This window comes from Ornithorhynchus anatinus, chromosome 6 (genome assembly GCF_004115215.2).
Source record: "Ornithorhynchus anatinus isolate Pmale09 chromosome 6, mOrnAna1.pri.v4, whole genome shotgun sequence".
In the NCBI taxonomy this organism is placed as follows: domain Eukaryota; kingdom Metazoa; phylum Chordata; class Mammalia; order Monotremata; family Ornithorhynchidae; genus Ornithorhynchus; species Ornithorhynchus anatinus.
The window spans coordinates 45,706,272-45,730,505 of record NC_041733.1 but is presented as its reverse complement, the minus strand read 5'-3'; the positions used below and the strand labels follow the sequence as shown (position 1 = coordinate 45,730,505).

General features: G+C 55.8%; 1 protein-coding gene and 1 non-coding gene across 7 annotated transcripts in view; both read left to right on the top strand.

The window, feature by feature from the left end:
- The window catches only part of ARHGEF9 (Cdc42 guanine nucleotide exchange factor 9), a 129,554-nt gene that overhangs the window by 85,280 nt on the left and 20,040 nt on the right, over window positions 1-24,234 (top strand). For all 6 annotated transcript variants that reach the window (XM_029067536.2, XM_029067537.2, XM_029067538.2 and 3 more), the window contains one exon: window positions 17,237-17,428. In XM_029067536.2, the coding sequence (XP_028923369.1) occupies window positions 17,237-17,428 (192 nt within the window). The remainder of the gene's footprint in view (window positions 1-17,236; window positions 17,429-24,234) is intronic.
- On the top strand, window positions 9,259-9,396 carry LOC114813018. Its single transcript, XR_003760629.1, has one exon. It is a non-coding gene; the product is annotated as a small nucleolar RNA SNORA7 (small nucleolar RNA).

The window sequence follows — 24,234 nt, the reverse complement described above, 5'->3', positions numbered from 1 at the left end:
TCTTCCTTCACCCTCCTTCCTTCTCTCCTGCCTTTTCTTCCCCCATCCTTTTCCTACCACCCCACTCTCCCTCCTCTGTCTCCTCCCTGTCTTTCCTGGGAAAAGTCAAGCCTTCCGAGCTGCTTCCAGAAGAGACACCCCAGCTCGTGGCATTCTCCATTCGGGCTTCGTTTGCCACCTGGTCCTTCCTCGCCAGAGCACCAGGGCCAAGACAGTGGGTGGGCACCTCCCTCTCAGCCTCTGCCTTGGAAGAGCCCGCTTTCCCCCCATTTCCCCGGGGTGATGTGGGAGTTTGGGATCAATGGAGGGTTCCAGCTGGACTTAGCCCAGAGGAAAGGGACGGAACATGGATTCAGTGAGGAGAGACAAGTGGAGTGGGGGCTGAGGAAAATACTGTGGTGGCCATTGGAGAAGCAGCGTGGCCTAGCAGAAAGAGTTCAGTCCTGGGAGTCAGAGGACCTGGGTTCTAATGCCGCCTCAGCCAATTGCCTGTTGCGTGACCTTGTATGAGTCACTTCACTGGGCCTCAGTTTTCTCCTCCGTAAAATGGAGGTTCCATACCTGTTCTTCCTCCCCCTTAGATTGCGAGCTCCACGAGGCGCAGGGACTGCCTCCGACCCAATTATTTTGGATCAATCCCAGGGCTTAGTAAACTGCTTGGCTAATAGCACATAACAAATACTACAGTCATCATGATTAGCAACATAGAAGGGGTTTTAGGTGGGCCCCCAAGGGCTGAGCAAGAGACAGCCCACTTGTGTTAGCACATGAGAGTTCTAACTTCCAGACCTGAGGAAGCAGGTCTGGCTCCTGGGGGATTAGGGGCTGGAACAGGACACCCTGGGAGATGGGGGAGGAATTTATCTGGGCTGTTTGGGGGCCAGACCTCTTGGTTAGTGGGGCTTGATGCCTCAGGGGTGATAATAATACTACTAATAATAATGCTACTAATAATAATGATTGCAGTTTTGTTGCGCTTAGTATCTGCCAGGCTCTGTTCTAGGCGCCGGGATAGATAGAAGCTCTTTGGGTTGGACACAGACCCCGTCCCACTTGGGGCTCACAGTCTTTGACGGCTTCTCTTCCCAAGGCCTCCACAAGGGAGAATGGCCCCGTGGCTGTCTCACTGTAAACGGAGTCACCCTCCCTATGCCCCATCTATTTTTGGAGCTAGGAAAGTGGCCAAGCGGCTGGATGCTCAGAGTTGCGGGCCAGGAAAGGAGGGACGGCCTGGCTGCCTCTACCTCAGAGATCTGTGAGAGGTCATTTCATCCATCCCCTTGCCTCCAGGCAGCGCCACACTTAAGCCTCCAGAGGGATGAGACTTTGCCTGGGGATTAAAGGTGCCCAGAGCTGCAGAATCCATCACCGCCCCCCCCCCCCCCCCCCCAGGCAGTGAGCAGTTTAACCTAAATCCCCCCTGCTGCAGCCGCCCAGCCCGCCTGGAGAAGAGGCTGCCGGAGGAATGTCCTTTGATAATCGCGTTTGTGTATTTATTCTGCGCTTACACTGCGCCGGATTCTGGCTAAGGTAAAAGATAATCAGGTCAGACACAGTCACTGTGTCTGGGACTCACTGACTGAGGGGGAGAGAGAGCATCTTTGTTTTATCGATGGGCAGAGAAATTAGGTGCCTGGCCCAGTGTCACCCTGCGGGCAAGGGGTGGGGCTGGGATTAGAACCCAGGTCCCCTAAACTCCCAGGACTCACTACTCCCGTCTACCAGTGTATTAACCGCTGACTGTGTGCTGAGCACTGTACTAAGCACTCGGGTGGGGATAATACAACAGAGACATGGAAAACATGCCACTGCTAATCAGCGGTGTTTCCGAAGCACTCACTGTGTGCCGAGCACTGAAGTAAGCACTTGGGTGAATACACGATGACGTGGAGGAGCGTTGCATCGAGCTCTTTGGTCCAGTCAGAGCAGGAAGAGGAATTCAGCTAGCTCTGCGATCCATTCGGTGAAGGAGGAGAGTGGGAGTGAGCTCTTGGGGCCAGTCGAAGCGACGAGGAGGGTGGAATTTAGCTCTGGGGTCCATTCAGAGCGGGAGGAGGGCTGCGGTGAGCTCCGTGGTCCAATTAGAACAGGAAGAGGATTGCATTTAGCTCTGACCTAGGCTCAGGGTTAGGGCTAGGGCTTGGGTTAGGAGAAGGATTAGCTTTAGGATTTGAATTAGTTAAAGCAAAGGTCGGAGGTTAGGGTTAGCGTTAGTGATATAATGCTAGACCTCCTGTTAGGGTTAGGATTAAGGTCAGAGAGAGGGTTAGGGTCAGCGTTAGGATTATGGTGAGGTTTAGAGATAGGGTTAGGGGTGGGGCTCGGCCTAGGCTCAGAGTTAGAGTTGTCATTTTAACGGTCTTTGTTAAGGGCTGAGTATGCGCCAGGTACCGTACTAAGCACTGGGGTAGATATGAACCTATCAGATTGGACACAGTCCCTGTCCCACATGGTGCTCACATCCCCATTTTGCAGGTGAGGTAGCTGAAGCTCAGAGAAATTAAACGACTCGCCTAGGGTCACGCAGCAGGCAGCCCACGTTCCGTCCACCCGGCCATACCGCCTCGCTTCACGGGAGCTCCGTGGCCGTCAATCAGCCAATCGGTATTTAGTGCTGACTGCATTGAGTCCTGTGTTAAGGGCTGGGAGGGTCCAATACACTGCAGTCACTACACTGAAGGAGCTTACAGTCTAGTTGGGGAGACAGAAATTAAAGTAAATTTCAGGCCAGGGAAGCAGCTGAGTTTAAGGAGAGGGACCTAAGTGTGGTGGGAGTGGAGGTGGGGAATCAAAGTGTTTAGAGGGTGGGATTCCAAGTTCAGAGGTGATACAAATGGGAGGACCCCTAGGGTGGGAAGAGGAGAGGTTAGTCAGGGAAGCCTTCCTGGAGGACGAGTGCTTTCAGAAGGGCTGTGAAGATGGGGAGAGCGGTGGTCGGCCAGATGTGAAGGGACCCTATTTATCATTACCCTATTTATTTTGTTAATGAGATGTACATCACCTTGATTCTATTTATCTGCTATTGTTTTAATGAGATGCTCTTCCCCTCGATTCTGTTTATTGCCACTGTTCTCGTCTGTCCGTCTCCCCCGATTAGACCGTGAGCCCGTCAGAGGGCAGGGACTGTCTCTGTCTGTTACCGATTTGTCCATTCCAAGCGCTTAGTACAGTGCTCTGCACATAGCGCTCAATAAATACTATTGAATGAATGAATGAAAAGGGAGGGGTGTTCCAGGTAGGAGGAAGGTTGTTAGCAAGGGTGAGAGAGGTGAGAGCATCCCTTCTCTGCCACATGTCAGCTGTGAGACTGTGGGCAAGTCACTTCACTTCTCTGGGCCTCAGTTACCTCATCTGTAAAATGGGGACAAAGACTGTGAGCCTCACGTGGGACAACCTGATTACCCCGTATCTACCCCAGCGCTTAGAACAGTGCTCTGCACATAGTAAGCGCTTAACAAATGCCAACATAAGTAGGTCGGTGTTGGAGGAGCGAGGTGTGCAGGCCAGGTTGTAGGGGAAGAAGAGTGAAGATAGGTAGAAGGGAGAAGGCTGGTCGAGCACCTTAAACCTAGCGGTCGTCCGGCTCCGGAGTACGATCTTATCCCTACTCGGCCCATCTCCTACCCCGGCCTCTTCGGCTTCTGCTTCCCCCGTAGAGCTCCGGCATTTGACGTACGGGGACTGGTGATGGGGGCGGAGGGAACCCAGTGAGGGTCTCGTTTGTAATCATTATGGCTCAATCACTCAATCGATCAGCAGTATCTATGAAGCACCTACTCTGCGCAGAGCAGTGTGAGAAGGAGCATCGCCTAATGGAAAGAGCCCGAGCTGGGGAGTCAGAGAACCTGGGTTCTAATCCTTGTCTGCTGTGTGATCTCGGTCAAGTCACTTAACTTCCCTGGGCCTCAGTTCCCTCATCTGTAAAATGGGGATGAAGACTGGGAGCCCCACGCGGGGCGGGGGCCAGGTCCAAACTCATCAGCTTTATCTACCTCAGCCTTTAGTACAGCGGCATAGAGTAAATGCTTAACAGATGCCATTAAAGTAGCGTGGCTCAGTGGAAAGAGCCTGGCCTTGGGAGTCAGAGGTCATGGGTTCGAATCCCGGATCCGCCGCCTGCCAGCTGTGTGACTTTGGACAAATCACTTCACTTCTCTGGGCCTCAGTTACCTCATCTGGAAAATGGGGATGAAGACCGTGAGCCCCACGAGGGACGACCTGATCACCTTGTATCCCCCCGGCGCTTAGAACAGTGCTTTGCACAGAGTAAGTGCTTAAATGCAAAAATGAAATTTAAAAAAGGAGCACTGCTAAGTACAGGGGAGTGTACAACAGAGGAAGTAGGCTCTCCACCCTCAGGGGAATTTTCAGGCTCAGGCCCCTGCCCCACGCACACGCTCTCCTCAGCTATGTCTTCAGCCTCCCACCCTGCCGGACCAAGAGCCCCCCAAAACATCCTTCATTCGGGACACTAGGGAATGGGGGTTTGGCAGTGACGGCCGTTGAAAGACCTGAATTCGGAGCCGCCCGTGGTATCGCCCTCTGTGCGGTAGACTGGCAAGCCGCGGGGCGCTGACGCCATTTTATGGCAGTCCGCCCGATTCAGCCAGAGCCACTGACGCATTTCTCGGGGTGTGGGCAGGAACCCCCAGGGTTGTGACTGTGGGCAAGTCATTTCACTTCTCTGGGCCTCAGTTTCCTCATCTGTAAAATGGGGATTAACTGTGAGCCTCACGTGGGACAACCTGATGACCCTGTATCTTCCCCAGCGCTTAGAACAGTGCTCTGCACATAATAAGCACTTAACAAATACCAACATTATTATCTCGCTTCTAAGGCCTCAGTGAGCCAGGGCATTGCCCCTGGGCCACGGGGCCCGGGGCAGGAGCCACAACCGGGGAGGCTGGGGGCCGAAGGCGAGAGTCTCAGAAATGAACACTTGGGCCTAGGCATGGGACAGGCCAGCGGAATATAGAGCCAGTGGAGACGGGGACGCCGGGGAGGGGATTAGGTGACCCGAAGCCCCTTTTTGGGGCTGGGCTTCAGGGACCCTAAGAATAAGCAAATCTCTCAGCTTTGAGCAGGGTCTGAGAAACCATCAGGGAAATGCCAGGGTTGACAGTGGCGAGCTGCACCTCTTCTGACCCAGCTCACCCCCATCCGGGTTTGTACCAGATAATAATAATATTGGTATTTGTTAAGCGCTTACTATGTGCAAAGCACTGTTCTAAGCGCTGGGGGATACAAGGTGATCAGGTTGTCCCTCGTGGGGCTCACGGTCTTCATCCCCATTTTACAGATGAGGTAACGGAGGCCCAGAAAAGTGAAGTGACTTGCCCAAAGTCACACAGCTGACAAGTGGCGGGGCCGGGATTCGAACCCATGACCTCTGACTCCCAAGCCTGGGGTCTTGCCACTGAGCCACGCTGCTTCTCCGATAGGCAACCGACCAGCTGAAAACTGGCCCGTCGGGTATAAAGCCAGAGGACCCGCTAGCCAAGACAGCGCCCTTCCTGGTTTTGTCGATTCTTGACCTTTACTGTCACCCCACCCAGCAGGTTGTCATGATTCTGAGCAGTGGGAGACTTCAACCTTGACCTCCCTCAGCCTGGGCCTTTCCAAATAACTGCGGGATTTGTTAAGCACTTACTATGTGCCAGACACCATGCTAAGGACTGGGGAGCCACACAATGAGATCGGACGCTCGTCCTGTCCGACCCAGGGCTGGCAGTTTAAGGGGGAGGGAGAAGAGGTATTAAATCCCCGTTTTGCAGATGAGGAAGCTGAGCCAGGGAGAAGCTAAGTGACTTATCCAAGCTAACACAGCAGGCAAGTGACGAAGCCACTTGTAGAACCCAGGTCTCCTGACTCCCGGTCCTGGAGTGGGTGTAAATACCCAAGGGCTCAGGTGATGCAGAAGTCCCTCCCCGTCGTCCCTACTCCCTCCCTCTGCTCTACCCCCTTCCCCGCCCCATAGCACTTGTGTATATTTGCACATATTATTCTATTTATTTTATTAATGATGGGTATATATAGCTATAATTCTATTTATTTTGATGCTGTTGATGCCTGTCTACTCGTTTCGTTTGGTTGCCTGTCTCCCCCTTCTAGACTGTGAGCCCGTTGTTGGGCAGGGATTGTCTCTGTTGCCGAATTGTACTTTCCAAAGGTTTAGTACAGTGCTCTGCACACAGTAAGCACTCAATAGATACGAGTGACTGAAGGAATGAAAATAGGTTGTGGAGATGAGAGGTTGGGCGCGGAAGGTTTCCTGGAGGAGATGTGATTTCAGATCTTCGAAGACGGGGAGAGTGTTGGCCTGCTGGATGTGTAGGGAACGGGAGAGCCAAGCAGGAGGGAGGATGTGAGCAAGAGGTCGATGGCGAGAGTGACGAGATGGGGCCCGGTGAGTGGGTTGCCTTGAGGAGCGTGAAGCGTATGAGCTGGGATGGAGTGGGAAAAGAGAGAGCATAAGAGAGCTGGTAGAGTGCCCCGAAGTCAACCGTCAGGAGTTCCTGCTCGATGCGGAGATGAATGTTCTGCCATGGGTGGATTCGGAGGAGTGGGCAGGAATGTGAAAAACAACATTTAGGAAAAACGATCTGGTAGCTGAGCACGGTACGGACTGGAGAGGGGAGAGGCTGGAGGCAGGGAGATCTGCAAGGAGGCCAATTCAGTAGTCGTGAGGATGTGGCAAGCGTCTGTCTTGATCTGCGCGTTGGCAGTGTGAATGGAGAGGACGGAGCAGATTCTAGAAATGGAGTGAAAGCAAAATCGACAGGATCTTTGACAGGCTGAATATGAGGGTAGGAAGAGAGGGAGGAGTCAAGGGTGGAGGCTTGAGGGACAGGAAGGGTAGCGGTGTTGTCAACCGTGATGGAAATGCTAGGTGGAGGAGAGGATTTGGGAGCGAAAATGAGGAGTTCAGTTCTGAACACGTTGAGCTTGAGGTGTCGCCGGAACATCCAGGCAGAGATGGCCCGGAGGCAGGAGGAGATGCAGGCCTGCAGAGAGATCAGAGCTGGTGAGATAGATCTGGGAGTCATTTGCCAAGGGGTGGAGGTTGAAGCCGTAGGTGTGGTTGAGCTCCTCGGGGGTGATTGTAGATTGAGAAGCGGCGGGGCCCAGCTCTGAGCCTGGGGGACCCCCCCCCCCACCCCCACCATAGTTAGGAAGTGGGAGGCAGAACTAGAATGGATTGACGTTGGAATGTTTTCCGTGGTTCCGGAGCCGCCGAGCCTCCCTGCCTGTCAACGCCGGGAAGGGACTAGCAGGGAGCTTTCTTTGGCAGTCAGGCCAAGTTTTCTGCTGATGTGTATTTTGGTGGAGGGTCAGATAGTCTTCTCCCCAGTCACCCCTCAGTTTACCACCTTCCCTACCTCCATACAGAACAGGAAACTGAGGACCCAAGAGGAGACAGAATGTGTTCACGGCCCGGCCCTCTCCCAGGCCTGGAAGCCCCCATCTGCTGCCCTCGTCAGTGACCCTCTCGCTCCAGAGGTCGGCCTGGCTCCAGGCCCGTCCGAAGCAGGGACGTCTCCCAGGCCCCGGCTCCTGGCTGAGCAGCCCCTTGCCCGGCCCCCTCCTCACCGGAGGCCTTTCCGTGATGGGAGAGGCCTCCTCCGTCCCAGAGGAGGGAAGGCGAGGGGTGCAGGGGCTGAGGAGAGGCCCGGTGACATTGGGGCTGACATTGGCAGCTGTTCTTTTTTTAGGAACCCCGAGACTCGTTTCCACTCGTGGTAATATGACATTGATAGAATAGCAAATGTGCTAATTAGCCCCCATTTACATTCCCATGATTCCCGCCTAATGACTTCCCATTGTGCAGATGCTTTGGAATCCCATTAGTGAACACATAATTTGGCTAATTGGAGAAGGAAGTTTCTAATATGGAGTCCTCTCCAACTCCACCAGATCCTAGGATCTGCTGGTGGGCTGACCCAAGAGGGTCACTGGGCCCCCATCACCAGTGGGTCTGATCTGACACTCCGAGGGATGACGGAGCCCCCGGGTCACCGTCTGGCCCCTCCCTCCAAGCAGAGTCTCAGAGTTCCTCCTTGTGTCTAACCTGCAGTCTTCAAGCTGTAGCCTCTGGCGAAGTTCTCCTTGTCCAGTCCTCAGCCCGTGCCTCGGCTCCCTGTCAACTCACGGACACTTATTGCCCTCCCCCGGCTGGGCCATCAGTGAGGCAGTCAGTAAGCTGTGTTCAGCACCTCCGAGGGGCAGAGTCCTGAGCACGGACTGCATGCCGACCTCCATTCAGAGCACCTGGGAGAACACAGTTGAGTGCAACTGAGTCCAATCCCTATCCTCGGGGAGCTTACAGTCTAAAGGGTTGAGTGTTGGACTTCCCCTTTAGGATCCTCGCTGTAGGATTTAGGGAAAACTGTGAGTCCAGGGATGCCCCGGGGGTCCAGGCTCGGCAAGCTCATTCCCCAGGGGGTAGGCAAGTCCCTCGGGTTGGATCGCCGGCTTTCCTCGGAGAGGAAAAGTCTTACAGATAAGACGGACCCAGGTCGTGATCAGTCCTGGACCATTTCTGGGGGTCCAGGGCAGCCCACCTTAGGTTGATCCTCAGTTTGGGCTGCAGCTCGCTCATTCCACACCGTTCGGGCCCCAGGGCACGTTGGGGCTTGCAGCTCAGGTGTTCCAAAATGTGCGGTCACAGAGAAGGAAAGGTGATGGAGTGTGTGGGGGGGGGGGTGTCGGGGTGACACTCAGGCACGGAAGGGGTCCTCGCAGCACGCATTTCATCCGAAATGACAGGGATGAAATTTCATCCATGGATTCCAGGAGGCTGGTTGGACCTCTGGTGGCCGCCCACCTCGCCGAGTGCATTCTTCACAAAGATTACAAGGCCACCCGCCTCTGGCGCTCTTTTGCTTCCTAGACTGGGGCTCCCGAGCCAGGCAGCCCGGGATGGGGAGCGCTGAGAGGGTGGCCGCTGAAGGGCCTGGGTCGGGCAGCCACTTTACCGGGGCTGATTAGGTTGGGGAGCTAATGGGAGCCTCAGGGACGGCATTTGAACACCACTCCCCACCCCTGCCACAGGGTTGATCCCGTCTTCTTGGCGCCCGTACCAGGAAGCGCCCCGGGGGACCATCTGTCAGTAGTGGAAACAGCTTTCCTCCGGTGGGAGACTCCGCCCGGTTCCTTCTTTGCGTCTCGAGAAACGGCCCCATTGGATGAGTAACGTTATTGGGCACGGTGCGGGTAAAGCGGGGCTTTCGAGAGTTTGGGAACGGCATTTATCGTGGTCCCCTCTCAGGATGGCACCTGGAGAGTTTCCAGCCCTCTACCAGTCTCGACTACGGGAGGGAGAGTCAAGCAGAGGCATAGCCGTTCCATTCCTAGCTTGGGCGGTGGCTAGCGAGGGGAAGGCAATCCGCTACAAGTCAAACATCACCCGTGCTGGACAGCAGCAGGAGAGAGAGTCGAGGGCAGAGACTCAGGTTTAATGCGCGGATGGAGGCCGTGGGAAACCAGGTCCGTATTTTTACCAATACCGGATACCCCGGTATGCTGGCTACGCTACCGGAATGATTGCAGAGGGAGGTAGGGCGTTCCGGGAGAGATGGGTCCATGGCGTCGCTACGGGTCGGACACGACTCGACGGCAGAAGACGACAACGACAATTTATTGTGGCATCCGTCTCCCCCGCTAGACTGTCTGCTCCTCGAGGGCAAGGATCGAGTCTCCCACCTCTGTTGTCCTCTCCCAAGCATTTAGTACAGTGCTCTGTAGGCAGGAAGCGCCAAGTAAATATCACCCATTGATTGATTGACCGTTGGATTGAGAGCTCTCTGGTTATCCGAGGCCGGGTAGAGTCAGCGGCGGACTGGTTTGCTGCATGTGAAGACAGGGTGGGACTCATTCACTCATTCAGTCAGTCAGTCAGTCAGTCGTATTTATTGAGGCTTACTGTGTGCAGAGCACTGTGCTCAGCACTTGGGAAAGTACAATACAGCAATAAAGAGACAGTCCCTGCCCATAACGAGCTCACGGTCTGGAGTGGGGGAGACAGACATCGATACAAGTAAAGAGACGTCAGTATAAATAAGTAGAATTAAAGATATATACGTCAGTGCTTTGGGGTGGGGAGGGGGGGAAGAGCAAAGGGAGGGAGTCAGGGTGACACAGAAGGGAGTGGGAGATGAGAAAAAGTGGGGCTTAGTCTGGGAAGGCCTCTTGAAGGAGATGTCCCTTCAGTAAGGCTTTGAAGGCAGGGAGAGTAATTGTCTGAGGGATTTGAGGAGGGAGGGCCTTCCAGGCCAGAGGTAGGACGTGGGCTGGGGGTCAGCAGCGAGAGAGGCGAGATCGAGGCACAGCGAGAAGGTTAGCACCAGAGGAGCGAAGTGTGTGGGCCGGGTTATAGGAGAGAATCGAGGTGAGGTAAGAGGGGGCAAGGTGATGGAGACCTTTAAAGCCAATGGTGAGGAGTTTTTCTTTGATATGGAGATGGATGGGCAACCACTGGAGATTTTTGAGGAGGGAGGTGACATGCTCCGAATATTTATGTAGAAAGATAATCCGGGCAATGGAGTGGAGTATGGACTGGAGTGGGGAGAGGCAGGAGGTTGGGGGGTCAGAAAGGTGGCTGATGCAGTAATTTTGTAGCTTGTTATCGTATAGCAGGAACTCTAGCGGAGTCTAGGGGCTTTTGAGGGTTGGATGGTCCATCCTGGGTCATTGGAGGGAAAGTCAGGGGCCGAGAGGAGAAAGTGAGGGGCTTGGAATGGGGGTAGAAGGTGATGGGTTAGAGAAAACGTGGTTGTGCTTTCCATCCTGCTCTGAGAATGGGCTTGGTCTTTGCGAAGACAGCTAGGACTGAGGCTTAGACACCATTCATGGGTCACGCTAGTTTCCCACCCAGGTGGTGATTTCCCGCAGGACCCAGAAGAACAGCTCCCCCTTCTTGAGGCTGGGGTCGTTATAGGGGACACAGGTTGGCTTACAAAGAAAGGCTACAGTGCCGTTCTCTTGGTCTCGAGGACACGGGGTGACTAATAGGGTTCCAGACGGAAGACGACGTCACCTACAATTTGTCCGCGCCCCGCAGATTCAACCGGAGCAATGCATCAAGTAGGATTGACCGAGTTGCCCAGTGGAGCAGAAAGGCACCCTGACAGGCTAGAAGGAGGGCACAGTTAACCCCTCAAGATGGGTCGTCCTGCCCAGGGTGGGGGGGGTCCCCTTCTCTGAGGTCCCAGCTGGGGTCCAGAGCTGGCCAGGATGGGGGTGCAGGCGGAGGGAGGCCGGCTGGATGATTGGATTTGGGTCTGGCTGACCAAACCGCAGACCCTCCGCTCCTGGAACCCTGGGTGCAGCTCTGGGCGTTACCTCCCAGCCAGGGCAGAATCGAGCTGGAGGAGGGGCAGAGGAGGGCGACCAGAAGGGATGGGAGATGGAGCAGTTGCCATTTGGTAAGAGGCTGAAAGCATCAAGTCTCTGAGTCTGGGGAGATGCAGGCAGGGCAGGCTTAGAGTTTACGGAACCACGAGGACTGTTGTTTCCCAGATGCCACTCCACCAGGGCAAGGAACACCTGAAACTGGAGGTGGAAAATCCAAATGAAACACACAAATGATTCTTTTCCCTAGGTTGGAGTAGGGGAGAATGAGCACAGTATCACAAAAAATTATGCTGACAGGAACACCAGCAGGACCTAGAGGGCTTTTGGGGGCCAGTTGGTCCGTGCTGGTTCATTGGAGGGAGAGTCATGGATGGAGAGGGGAGGGTGAGGGGGTTGGATGGTCCTTGCTGGGTCATTAGAGGGAGAATCAGGGATGGAAAGAGAAGTGTGTGTGTGTATTTTGGTTGGGGGGTGGGCAAGGGTAGGATGGTCCGTGTCGGATTATTGGAGGGAGAGTCAGGGATGGAGAGTGAGGGGGGTTGGAAGGGGGGTTGGACGGTCCTTACTGGGTCACTGGAGGGAGAGTCAGGGATGGAGAATGGAGAGCGAAGAGGGTTGGACAGTCCGTGCTGGGTCACTGGAGGGAGAGTCAGGGACGGAGAACAAGAAGCGAGAGGGGGATGGACGGTCCATCCCTAACCGTGAGGGTGGCCGTTTGGGAGGGCAACCAGCTCGTGATTCCCCCAGCTGGCCCGGCATCCCTGTGGGAGACAGAACGGTGAACTGGATGGTCTGCGAGCTGGCCCTGTGTGGCGTGAGTCGGGTTCTGATCTTTCCGTGCTTATATCCCTCCCAAGCTCTGCGGAGAGCGGACTTCAAAGCAGCAGACTTGCCCGACAGAGGGGAGGCATCACAGAGCCCAGAGACCCCTTTCAGACACGAGAGAGCTCTACAAGTTAGGTGGCTTATTCTTGGCTTTTCCGGGCCTTCAGATCCGCCTATCGGAGCCAGAAATAGCAAGGCCAGAAGCTTTCCATGCTAAACCGAATGAACTGGTTTTCCCAAGACTCCTCATCCTCAGTTAACAGTCCGAGGAGAGAGAGAGGCAGGCATCTTGTCCCAGTTTTATTGATGTGGGGCTTCAGGTCCGGATATAGTTGTTGTATCTTGTAAGTGCTTGGTGTTCTCATTTCTTTTAATACATCTGCCTCCCCCTCTGGACTATAAGCTCCTTGTGGGCAGGGAACCTGCCTACCAACTCTCTTATATTGGACTCTCCCAGGTTCTTAGTACAGTCCTCTGCACACGGCAGAGAAGCAGCGTGCCTAATGGAAAGAGCACGCACTTGGGAGTAGGAGGACCTGGGTCCTAATCCCGGCTCTGCGACTTGTCTGCCGAGTGACCTCGGGCAAGACCCTTAACTTCTCTGTACCTCGGTCATAAAGTTCGCATCTATAAAATTGGAATTAAGACTCTGAGCCCCACGTGGTGTGTCCAACCTGATTATCTTTCATCTACTCCAGCAGTTAGTACGGTTCCTGGTACACAGAAAGCGCTTAAATAGCATTCAAAAAAGTCAGCATTCGGTAAATGCAGTTAATTGATTGAGCAGTCCTACCAGCACCCCCGGAGCGTAGAACTGAACCTCAAGGGTTCGGGCGGGAGGCGCCGGGCTCCCATGCTCGGACCACCAGCCGCAGAGCCTCGTCGGCCCTTTCGCTCCTTAGCGGAGTTGGGGAGGAAACAGAAGGTATCAAGAAACCCCAAGCGTCTGCTCCGCAGGGAAGTCGCAAAGGTTTTAAGGATGCGGTGAAAGCAATTCCCAAATCGGGGAGCCGGGGCCTTACAGTCGGTCAATCGAAGGTATGTATTGAGTGCCGATTCTGGGTAAAACACTGTAGTAAGCGCTTGGGAGAGTGCAGTGAAACAGAAATGTAGACACGTTCCCTGCAGTAATCAAGGCAGTTGGGAGGAAACACACCGGAAGGCAGACTGGCTTGGTGTTTGGCAATTACAAGGTGAGGGTGACTCTTCCTGTGCCAAGAAAGTTGGCAGAAGTGCTCTGGGCATTGTGCGTGGCAGGACGCAGTCTTTCCCCGCAAGGGATGAGGAAGAGACCACAAGGCTCCCGTTGCTTCCGTCAGCCACCCCTCCGCACCCCGATAAAATCTGGCCACCAGGAGCATCAGCTACTGGAATCAAAGGTCGGCTAGAGAGGGGGACCCAGGAAAGCGAGGAGTGACAGGCGAGGGTGTCCCTAAGCCGGTTCAGTCGAGCCCTGCTATCTCGTCTCACTCCCGATTATCAGCACCCCCCCGGGCTCCCTCGGTCGGGGCCCAGTTTGGGCCCCTATTGGACAAAGGGGCAGTCCTGATTTTACCCCCCTGAGTGGAGAAGGTGTGTCAAGGTGTCAGCAGAAGGCATCGCATTCATATAGCAGAGGCCAGCCGACGCCGATCCTCCCGAGGCCCCAGTCCCCCTGCCTGTGGGCTGCTCTCGGGTCTGACGGGCTTGGGCTGTGAGGGGCTGGGCCTTCTGCTCCTGGGAAGAGCGAACCCATTTCCCCTCCCAACCCCCTCTACTGTACCCGCTCCCCAAGGGGATGAGCAAAGAGGGGCCCCATCTCTCGAATGAGTCAGAGGTAGGAGTCAGCCCGGGGCCTTGCTGTGGATCTCGTAGTGGGAGCATCGGAAGGGGTCACCTGGACCTTGGGAAGAAATGGGAACCAGAGGCAAGGACTTTGGGATTGGCCTCTGGTTACCCATTAGCCCCCCATACGCACTCGACTTCACTGCCGTCCTCAATCCAGTACCTTCTTGGGCTGCCATCTAAGCCCGTTCTCAGCCCAGGCCTTGACTGAAGACTTGTATAGTCTGGTTGGGAGGAGCAAGAGTAAGAAGAGGAAGGGGGGCAGAAGGGAAAGGAGACCGAGAGATGGGAGAGAATGGAGGAAAGAAAGGGAAAGAGGAGAGAGGAGGAAGGGAAGAGAGAAGAGTTGGGAAAGAAGAGAGAAGGACAGGAGAGAGGAAAAGAGCGTCAAGAATGAGAAGAGAGAAAATCAAAGGGAGGAAAGGAGTTGATGAGAGGAAAGGGGAGAGGAGAAGAGAGGGAAAGATTGGGGAGAGAAGAAGGTAGAAAAGAGGAAGGGGGAGAGAAGGGAAGAAAGAAGAGAGGAGAGAGTTAAGGAGAGAGAAGAGCAAGATAAAGGGAGAGAAGGAAAGAAAGCGAGGGAAAGAGGAGACAGAAGGGGGGAAGAGAGAAAAGCTATAAACTTCAGTTCCCCAGTGCCACTCTCTCGAGCTGCCAGAAAGGGAAAACACGATGTGACAGGCACATTCCCTGGGCTTCTTTTCCAGTCCATCAGACAAGACATTAAACTGGCTCTGGGCGAGGTTGTGTCGGCTAAAGGTGCAAAGCACCGGAGCCTGGGGACAGTTCCTTACATAACTGAACGGGGAAGACTGGGGCGGACTTGCCCCACGTGCACTAATGACTCCAGCCGAGAGTCCATCGCCATCAGCCCTGACAGGCCCCACGGGGGAAGGGACGGGGCGAGAGCCAGCATCCGTTGCTAAGGGTGGGAGAAGAGAACACGAATCACAACAAATCCTTTGACATTTGGATGGTTCTTCACCTCTTTGAACAGTTTTTTTTTCCCTTTCTACATTATTCGTTAAATGCTTTCTCGGCGTCGGGGCCGCTCTGAGCTCTGAGATACCAATTTATCAGGTCGGACACAGTCCCTGTCCCACATGGGACTCACTAAGTAGGAAGGAGAGTGGGTTTCGAATCCCCATTTTACAGGTGAGGGAACTGAGGCCAAGTGAAGTGATTTGCCCAAGCTCCTACAGTGGGCAATTAGCAGAGTCAGTTCCTCAGACTGGGCTCTTTCCCCTGGGCCGTGTCGCTTCGCAGCAGTTTCTCAGTCGACTTGTCTATAGTTCCTGATGGGAGACTCCATCGTCGTCGACGCCATCGTCATCACTGTGTCCCCCGTCACCTCCTTCCATCCTTGCCCCTGGATGCCGTCATGCCTCCTCACCCTGTGGGGAAACGTCTGTGTCTGTTACCTCATCTGTAAAATGGGGATTAAAAGTGTGAGCCCCGCGTGGGACGACCTGATTACCTTGGTTCTACCCCACCGCTTAGACATAGTAAGCGCTTAACAAACACCATAATTGTTGTTATTATCTGTAAAAATGCAGGGCGTGGGCTGCAGACTGTTTAGCTTCTATCTACTCCAGTGCTTCTCATAGGCCCTTAGCACATAGTGAGTGCTTAACATTAAAAAATGAGGTGACTGGGAGCAGAGTAATCAAGCGAGGTGGCCAAGGCCACTCAGAGGCAAACGGCAGTTCCAGGGCCTAGAACCCAGATCTCCCAGGCCCAGGCTCTTTCCCCTAATGTCACCAGCATCATCTCTGAGTCCAAGTCAACAACCGCAGAACGGGATTCACTGGATCATCATCCGTTTGCTGGCGGGGAGGCGGTGCTCTCAGGCTGGGCAAAGGCAGACAGGGATCAAATACCTGGAAGGTAGCCCTCGCCTGCCCTTTCCCACTGGAGCAGGGGTGGGACCGAGAGAAGAAGGCGGGTGCAGGACTGGAGAGTTTGGGAGTTGAAGAGGTCATCTCGTCCATCTCCCTGTCTCAGGGTAGGATTGGCCTAATCCTCAACCTGCTTCTCTGGGTCTCCCGGTGCCGATAGGTCCCTTAGGGTGGGAAAAGTCTATCCCCAATCCTCCCTGCCGCTGGAGCGAACCTGCCTTCCTGTGCCCTGCCTGACAGGGTGCGGGGGGGGGGGGGGGGACTCATGGTGTGGATTCGCTCCCGACCCCAAGCCAGGCAGAAGTAGAAGTGCGGAGCCCTCCTGGCTCAGGCGGGGAGTAGCTCACGCTTCCCTCCCCAGATCGATGTTGGATTGCCGGATGACCCGGAGCCAGGCACTTGTCCTTCCCTGGGCCTCAAGTTTCCCCATCCGTAAAACAGGGATGATGCTTTCCTTCCCGGTATGTTGGAGAGAGCCTTGCCCAGCAAAAGGGAGAAAAGGCTGTGAGTGGTTATGTCCCCGTGCCCTGAGTCTCGGGGCTCCTCGGAGGTGGTGGTGGTTTCTTTATTCTTTGAATGGCATTTCGTAGGTGCTTTTTATGTGCCAAGCACTGTTCTAAGTACTGGGGAAGAGACGGTCTCTGTCCCGCCGTCTCTGTCCCACCAGGGGCTCACAGTCTAGGGAGCGGGGAGACAGGTATTAAATCCCTATTTAACAGATGAGGAAACTGAGGCTTGGAGAAGTGAAGGGAGTGTGTTCGCCCCAGAACACACGGCAGACAAGTGGCAGCATGGCTCAGTGGAAAGAGCCCGGGCTTGGGAGTCAGAGGTCATGGGTTCGAATCCCCGCTCTGCCACTTGTCAGCTGTGGGACTGTGGGCGAGTCACTTCACTTCTCTGGGCCTCAGTTACCTCATCTGTAAAATGGGGATTAAGATTGTGAGCCTCACGTGGGACAACCTGATGACCCTGTATCTACCCCAGTGCTTAGAACAGTGCTCTCCACATAGTAAGCGCTTAACAAATGCCAACATTATTATTATTAAGTGGCAGGGCCAGGATTGGAACCAAGGACTTCTGACTCCCAGATCCACGCTCTTTCCAGTAGGCCACGCCGGTATTTCCGAACAAGTCTAACCGTCCCCGGTCAGAGCGGTGGAGGGCTTCCCGAATGCTCTCTGCCGGTCTGGGTGCCCCCGGGGGTCGCCAACTTACTGCCCCGCTCGGGGGTCGGGGGGAGGACGTCCTCTCCGCTCCTCCCCGCCGTCGGCCAGCCCGTCAACTGACCTTCCTGAATCCCTGTCTCCCCGCTCCTTCTTCCTCCCCCAACTCCCCAGCTGTGGGTGAACCAAGAAGATGGAGTGGAAGAGGGGACCAGCGAGGTCCAGAACGGGCACCTGGACCCCAGCTCAGACTGCCTGTGCCTCGGCCGGACCCTGCAGAACCGGGACCAGATGAGAGCCAATGTCATCAATGAGATCATGAGCACAGAACGCCACTACATCAAGCATCTCAAGGACATCTGCGAGGTGAGTGCAGGAGGCTGGCCGGGATGAAAGCCGGGCCGGGGGTGCGGCGGGGGACGCAGGGGAGTCGGCGGGAAGCGGCCCGGGCCGAGAGGGCCGAGGGCGTAGATCGCGGGGAGCGGCTCGGGCTTCCCTCCCCGATCGAGACTGGATTGCTGGGTGACCCGGAGGGAGGCACTTGTCCTCTCTGGGCCTCGGGTTTCCCCATCTATAGAATAGGGATAATGCCTTCCTTCTGGGCGTGTTGGAGAGAGCCTTGCCCAGCGAAAAGGAGAAAAACCTGCGAGTGGTTATCTCCCCGTGAGGGAGTAGTCTCGGGGCTCCTTGGAGGTGGTGGCTTCGCCCCTTTCCGTGTATCTTTGCCACCCTTCCTCCCCGGGCAGAGAGATAAGCCAGCCCGTATGGCACGGGCGACCTCTGGCCGGTTCCCACGGCAACCCCTCCAGACCCCCGGCCGGTGCAAAAGCCCCGCGCCCCGTCCCGGAATCCAGCCACAGCGGCCACCTCTCCACCGCCCTGGGCCACGGGCCGCCTCCCCAGCCTGCTAACGGTGTCTGCTCTTCCCGTCCCCGGGCTTCCAGAGCCGGCCCTGCCCGAGCCCCTGGGGCATTCCGGGAAGGGCCTTGTTGGGGACCACTGCCTTCCTGGGTTTCTCCGACCCTTGGCTGGCTCATGGTGGCCGGTTGGGACACAGGGGACACTAATCACGATGGGTATCGTCACCAGGATTGACTGAGCCCCTGCAGTGCCGGGACCGCTGTCCTGAGCTGTGAGTCAGAGCTCGCTCTCCTGTCCTGTCCCGAGCGTGTGTTTGTGTGCGTTTCTCCTCTCTAAAAATCCATCCACTTGACCACGTTGTCTGCTTTTTGTACCTCGGACCATGCGAGGAGGAGGCTGCGGGCTAGAGCGGGGGCCGGCGTTTCCTCCAGTTAGGACAAGGCCCACCTGGGATGTTGGCTAGACACATCCTCCCAAGGTCAACTCGATCCTCCTCCTGCCTCCAGGCGGGAACGTGCCTGACTTGCTTTAGAGACCTGAGAACCTGATTCACAACGACAGAGAAAAAGGAGGCAGGGACCCTAGCCTCACTCTGGCACCCACCTTGGGGGCCAAAAGCCTGCCGTCAGGACCCGCTCCTCTCTCTCCTCAGTCCTTCAGCTGAGGCTATTTCCGCTTCATTTCCACTCTCGGCAAAGGGGAAAAAAGCTGGTGGGTGGCCATCTTCAGGGTGACCCTTCTCCCAGGGCCCAGGATGCATCCTCCTCTCTTGGGTCCATCCTCCCGGTCCCTCTTCCCCTGGCTAGAGGAGTTCGGTGTTTTGTCTTTCTGTTTCAGCACAGACTCTCCCCCTCCCACCCCCCCAACAAGTGGAGGCCTGGGCAAATGCGATCGTTCCATCCGTCGGGGGTATTTATTGAACGCTTACTCGGTGCAATGCACTGCTCTAGGCACTTGGGAGAGTACCCTAGAGTTGGCAGGCATGCTCCGAAGGGACCCTGTCCCATTCTCTGAAGGTGGTTGCGCCCTGCCAGTCCACCTGAGGTCTGGAAGCTCCGGACAGCTGTGAGCAGGCGGGGCAGGAGGGGGATGGGGTGGGCAGAGACCCTGGGGGAGATGGTCTCGTCTCACTGGGCTCCTCACCGGATGGGGGGTCTCTGGAGCGGCTGGGGTGGGGGGGGTCTGATCCACATCGGTCCGCCCGGCGTCCTGGGCTGTTGTGGGACCAGAGGGCGGGCCCCCTTACTGGCCTTCTGTCCTTAAAACCCCCAGTCTGGCCTGTGGCCAGTTTGAGGGGCCCAGTCCAGGCTGCTGGCTTCGCTGCCAGGCAGTTGTCTGGCAGCCCCAGAGTCCCAGAGCTGGGAGGGGCAGCCGACTTCCCGCAACCAAGCCCGGGCACTCCCTCGGGACTGCCTGCCAGCTTCCCCCAGGGCTGCCATTTCCTCCGGTCAGTCAGGACGGCCCTCACCCGCTTCCGGGACCCTGGTAGACGGCCCCGCTAAGGGGGGCTGGGCCGGTGGGCTGGCGGAGGAGAGACCCAGGCTCCCGAGGGAGGGCGCGGGGGTTCCATCCTGGCCCTCAAGAGCCCGATTCCCAGTCTTGCTTCTGTAGCGCCTTGGTGCTCCTGTCGGTGAGAGGGACACGCTGGGCTGATGCGCGACGAAGGTGGAACGGGTAGTGGCGACTGCCCGCCCGGCCGTGTGTGGGGGCCGCTCTCGGGGCGGAATTCCTGGGCCTGTCCCAGGACGCAGAGGCGGGGCTGAAAACGGCCCCGGGGGCTGCATGGACTCTTGGTGCTCTTGGGCCCCAGGATGGTTTTGACTCATACTCGGCGGGAAGGCTCCATCCCATCAGCCTCCTCAGCCCCAGAACGCGCATTCAGCCCCTCACCGGCAGCACCACCTCGGATACCGGGGCAGCCGGGCGGAACAAGAGACCCCCCGCTGCCCGCAGCCGTGGGGCCCCAGAAGGCCCCGCCGTCTCGGGGCTCTGAGCTCCTGGAAGGAAGGGGATGGTAGATAAGGAGAGACTCATCCATTCTTTTTCCCAGCACCTCTAATTTACCGTAGAGTCTAAGGTAAATAAATCCGTCTACGGCCCCGCTACCAGAGCGACTGCGGATGGAGGTGGGGCATTCTGGGAGAGATGTGTCCATGGTGTCGCCGTGGGTCGGAAACGGCCTGACGGCATAAGGCGAGCCCTTAGCACAACGGTAGGCGCTCGGTAAGTACTGATGCTCTGTACCCGCCGTGAGCCCAATAAATACCACTGACTGATGGATGAAGATAGGCACCGGACCTCTGGAACCATTCCCGTAATCCTCCGGGTCTGGTCCCGTACCGATGTCGTGTCGTATTTCTATCAGCAGGCTTACCTACCGCCTTTCTGCCGGCGGGCTCGGGCTTGTGCTTATCTGCAAGTCTGGTACGGGGCACCGATAAGCTTCCGAGGGGTGAAGACGGGCCGTGGTTATGTAAATCTGCAGAAGTGGGGAAAAGCAGATGCCACTGCACCCGGGAAATACGTCTCTCGGTGCACTTGTGACGTTCGACGGGGAAGCCCGGGGAGTTTGGGTGAAGGGAGAAGCCCATCGGTTCCGAGCCGGGGTTTCTCCACCAACCGGGGCCAGGGGTCTGGCACGGTCCGAGCCCCTCGACAATCTGTGGGTTTTCGGAGCCTCCACTCTGGGGCGGTGGCTAGAGCGCACCTCCAGGCGGGGGACTGATTCTGGGGCTCCAGCAGCCCTGCAGTACCAAGCCCCGAGGGTCCTGGAAGGTCACGGGTCTGGACCAGACCCAGGTCCAGCAGACCATTTCCCGTTGGGTATCAGGTTGGGGACCGGGAGAGTAATGCCTACCCAGGTGTCTGCCGGAGGAGGAGTGATGTCGCTGTTGCCGTCTGCCAGTTACCCCGGCAACGGCAGGGATGATTCACGTGGCTTTCAGCCAAAATTGGCTCCCCTAACAACCTCTTCTTTTATTCCTCCTGTTTCTCCTCCCCCTCTCTTCCTCCACTCCCTCCTCCACTTTTTGCACCTCGAGACTCCCCTGTGCCTCCTCCGCCTTCTCCTCCCCCCTTTCCTCTTTTTCCTCTTCCTTCTCCTCCTTCTCCTCGGCCTCTTGCTGCTCCTCAGGGTCTTACTTGTCTTCCCTTTCCTTCCCCATCCTGTATCTCTAAACGTGGCCAAAATAAAGCAGTCATTCCTCTGCAACAGATCTGGGGATCTTGGGGCAGGTCTGTGTCGGGCCCTGAGTTGTGGGGTCGGGGGCGGATGGTGGGCCCAGTGGGGCCTGTGAGCCGACAGGTCCGACTCAGCTGCTGAGCGGGGAGGCCTTTTGGGTCCCAGCAAGATGCGGCCTGGGAAAGCAGAGTTGCTAATTAACTCTAAACATAGAAATCAATCAATCGAGGGTATTTATTGTGCACTTACTATGTGCAGAGCACTGTACTAAATGCTTGGGAGAGTACAGTAGAGTTGGTCGGCAAGTTTCCTGCTCTCTGGGAACTTAGAGTCAAGAATCATCTTGATTCTATTTATTGCTATTGTTCTTGTCTGTCCGTCTCCCCCGATCAGTCCGTAAGCCCATCAAAGGGCAGGGACTGTCTCTATCTGTTATCGATTTGTCCATTCCAAGCGCTTAGTACAGTGCTCTGCACATAGTAAGCGCGCAGTAAATACTATTGAATGAATGAATGAATGAATGAATGACAAGGCGAGACTGACGCTGAAATACATTTCCAAAAGGGGAAACCACGGAGAACAAGGATGTGGTCGTAAGTGCCGTGGGGATGGTTACCAAAGTGCTTCGGGGGTACAGACCCAAGTGCCTAGCGAATAATAATAATTACGGTATTTGTTAAACTCTTACTATGTGCCAGGTACTGAACGAAGCACTGAGCTGTTTAGAAGTGACAAGGGTTGGACAGAGTCCCCGTCCCACGAAAGATTCACAGTCTCAATCCCCATTTTACAGATGAGGTAAAAGGGAAGTGACTTGCCCAAGGTCACACAGCAAGCACATGGTGGAGTGAGGATTAGAACCCGTGACCTTCTGACTCCCAGGTCCATCCTCTCTCCGCTATGCCACAGCTGACCCAGGAGGGAGGGAGAATAGAGTGGAGAGTTGAGAGGTTAGAGGAGGCTTCCTACGGAAGACTGGACATTTGATATTTCCCCCCACCCTCAGCCCCACAGCACTTAAAATAATAATAATGATTATGTTGGGATTTGTTAAGCACTTACTATGCGCAGAGCACTGTTCTAAATGCTGGGGTAGATACAGGGTCATCGGATTGTCCCACTTGAGGCTCACAATCTTCATCTCTGGGCTTCCGTTCCCTCATCTGGAAAACGGAGAAGTGAAGTGACTTGCCCACAGTCACACAGCTGCCAAGTGGCAGAGCTGGGATTTGAACCCATGACCTCTGACTCCCAAGCCCGGGCTCTTTCCACTGAGCCACACTGCTTCCCCAGTGAACTCTTCTATAAATTATACATTATAAATTAGGTATTTTTGTTAATGTCTGTCTTGCCCTCTAGACTGTAAGCTTGTTGCGGGCCGGGAATGCGACCACCGGCTCTGTTGTGTTGTGCTCTCCCAAGCACTCAGTACGGCGTTCTGAATGCAGCAGTCGTTCGATAAATAGGATTGCCGAGGGTGATTATGATGGCGTGATGTGATTTTCGGGGGTTTTGAGGGAGGAGAGAGCTATGGCCCATCAGATGGGGAGGGGGAAGGAGTTCTAGGCAGGAGGCGGGGCATGAGCCGGGGTGGCCGGTGAAAGAGACGAGAGTGACGTCCAGCGGGTAGGATGGCATTAGAGGAGCGAAGTGCGTGGGCCGGGTTGCAGTGGGAGAGGAGCGAGGGAGATTGATTCCTTAAAGCTTGATGATCGGGAGTTTCTGCTTGATGCGGAGACGGCCAGGCAACCGCTCGAAGTCTCGGAGTGAAATGTGCACCCTGCCTTTGGTTTCGGTCAGACCGGCGGGGTGACGGTCTGGAGTCAGGGAAGCCAGTGAGAATCAATCAGTCAGTCGGTGGTATTTATTGAGCGCTTACTGCGTGCAGAGCACACAGAGCGAAAGCAGGAGAAACTCAACCTCCCCACCCTCCACGTCCTTGCACAAGTAAGAGACATAGGTGGGCGTCCCCCCGGCTCTTCCTCTTTCGGCTCTCAGTCACGGCACTCTTCACGCCCCCCTGCTCCCCAACCTCAGCCCCCGGATCCGTCTACGGAACTACAGTGAAAAGTGTTTCGGTCAGAGGAAGCCTGGCCGGGTCAGCTGCGTCGAGCACTTTACGTCGCCGAGTCCAGAGGACCTCTACAGGGCTGTTCCCTGCTTCTAAGCATGCAGGAGGGAGGGGGGGCTGCCGTGGATGACGATAACGCTTGGGGTATCTGTTAAGCGCTTACTAAGGGCCGAGCACTGGTCGAAGCGCTGGGGTAAATACAAGGTAATCAGGTTGTCCCACGGGGGACTCACGGTCTTCATCCCCGTTTTACAGATGCGGTAACTGAGGCCCAGAGAAGCGAAGCGACTTGCCCCAGCTCACCCGGCCGACAAGTGGCAGAGCCGGGATTAGAACCCACATCCTCTGACTCCCAAGCCCGGGCTCTTTCCGCTAAGCCAGGCCGCGTCTGCAAGGGATCAGACCCAGGATCAGACCGGGCAGCAGCAGCCTGGCTCAGTGGAAAGTGCCCGGGCTTGGGAGTCAGAGGTCATGGGCTCGAATTCCGGCACTGCCACTTGTCAGCTGGGTGACTGTGGGCAAGTCACTTCACTTCTCTGGGCCTCAGTGACCTCATCTGTCAAATGGGGATTAACTGTGAGCCTCACGTGGGGCAACTTGATTACCCTGTATCTCCCCCAGCGCTTCGAACGGTGCTCTGCACATAGTAAGCGCTTAACATATACCAACAGTATTATTAATGGAAGGAAAATCCCCGCCTCTCCCCCTCCCCTTAGCTGTCCCCACCGGCCTGCGCCGTCTCCCCGTCAGACTGGTTGAGGCTCCTGTCTTCTCCCTCTGTCCCTCCCCATGGTTTGTTCCCTCTGTATATTTGTGCGTGCTCCTGTACTCATCTTCCTCTCTCCCATAGTCTCACCCTTGCTAAAGACATGAAATCCTCATTAAGGCCTTGCCTAAATACCTTCGGCCACAAAACTAACGAAGGGAAACGCTGTTGGGAATCCGAGGGGCTGTAGGATCGTGGCCTCTCCTGACCGAATTGCCGATCCGTACAATCCCCACCTCCAGTCAGGGTCTTATTGAGATCACATTTTCCTCCGTCGGTTTTCCGTCTGTTCC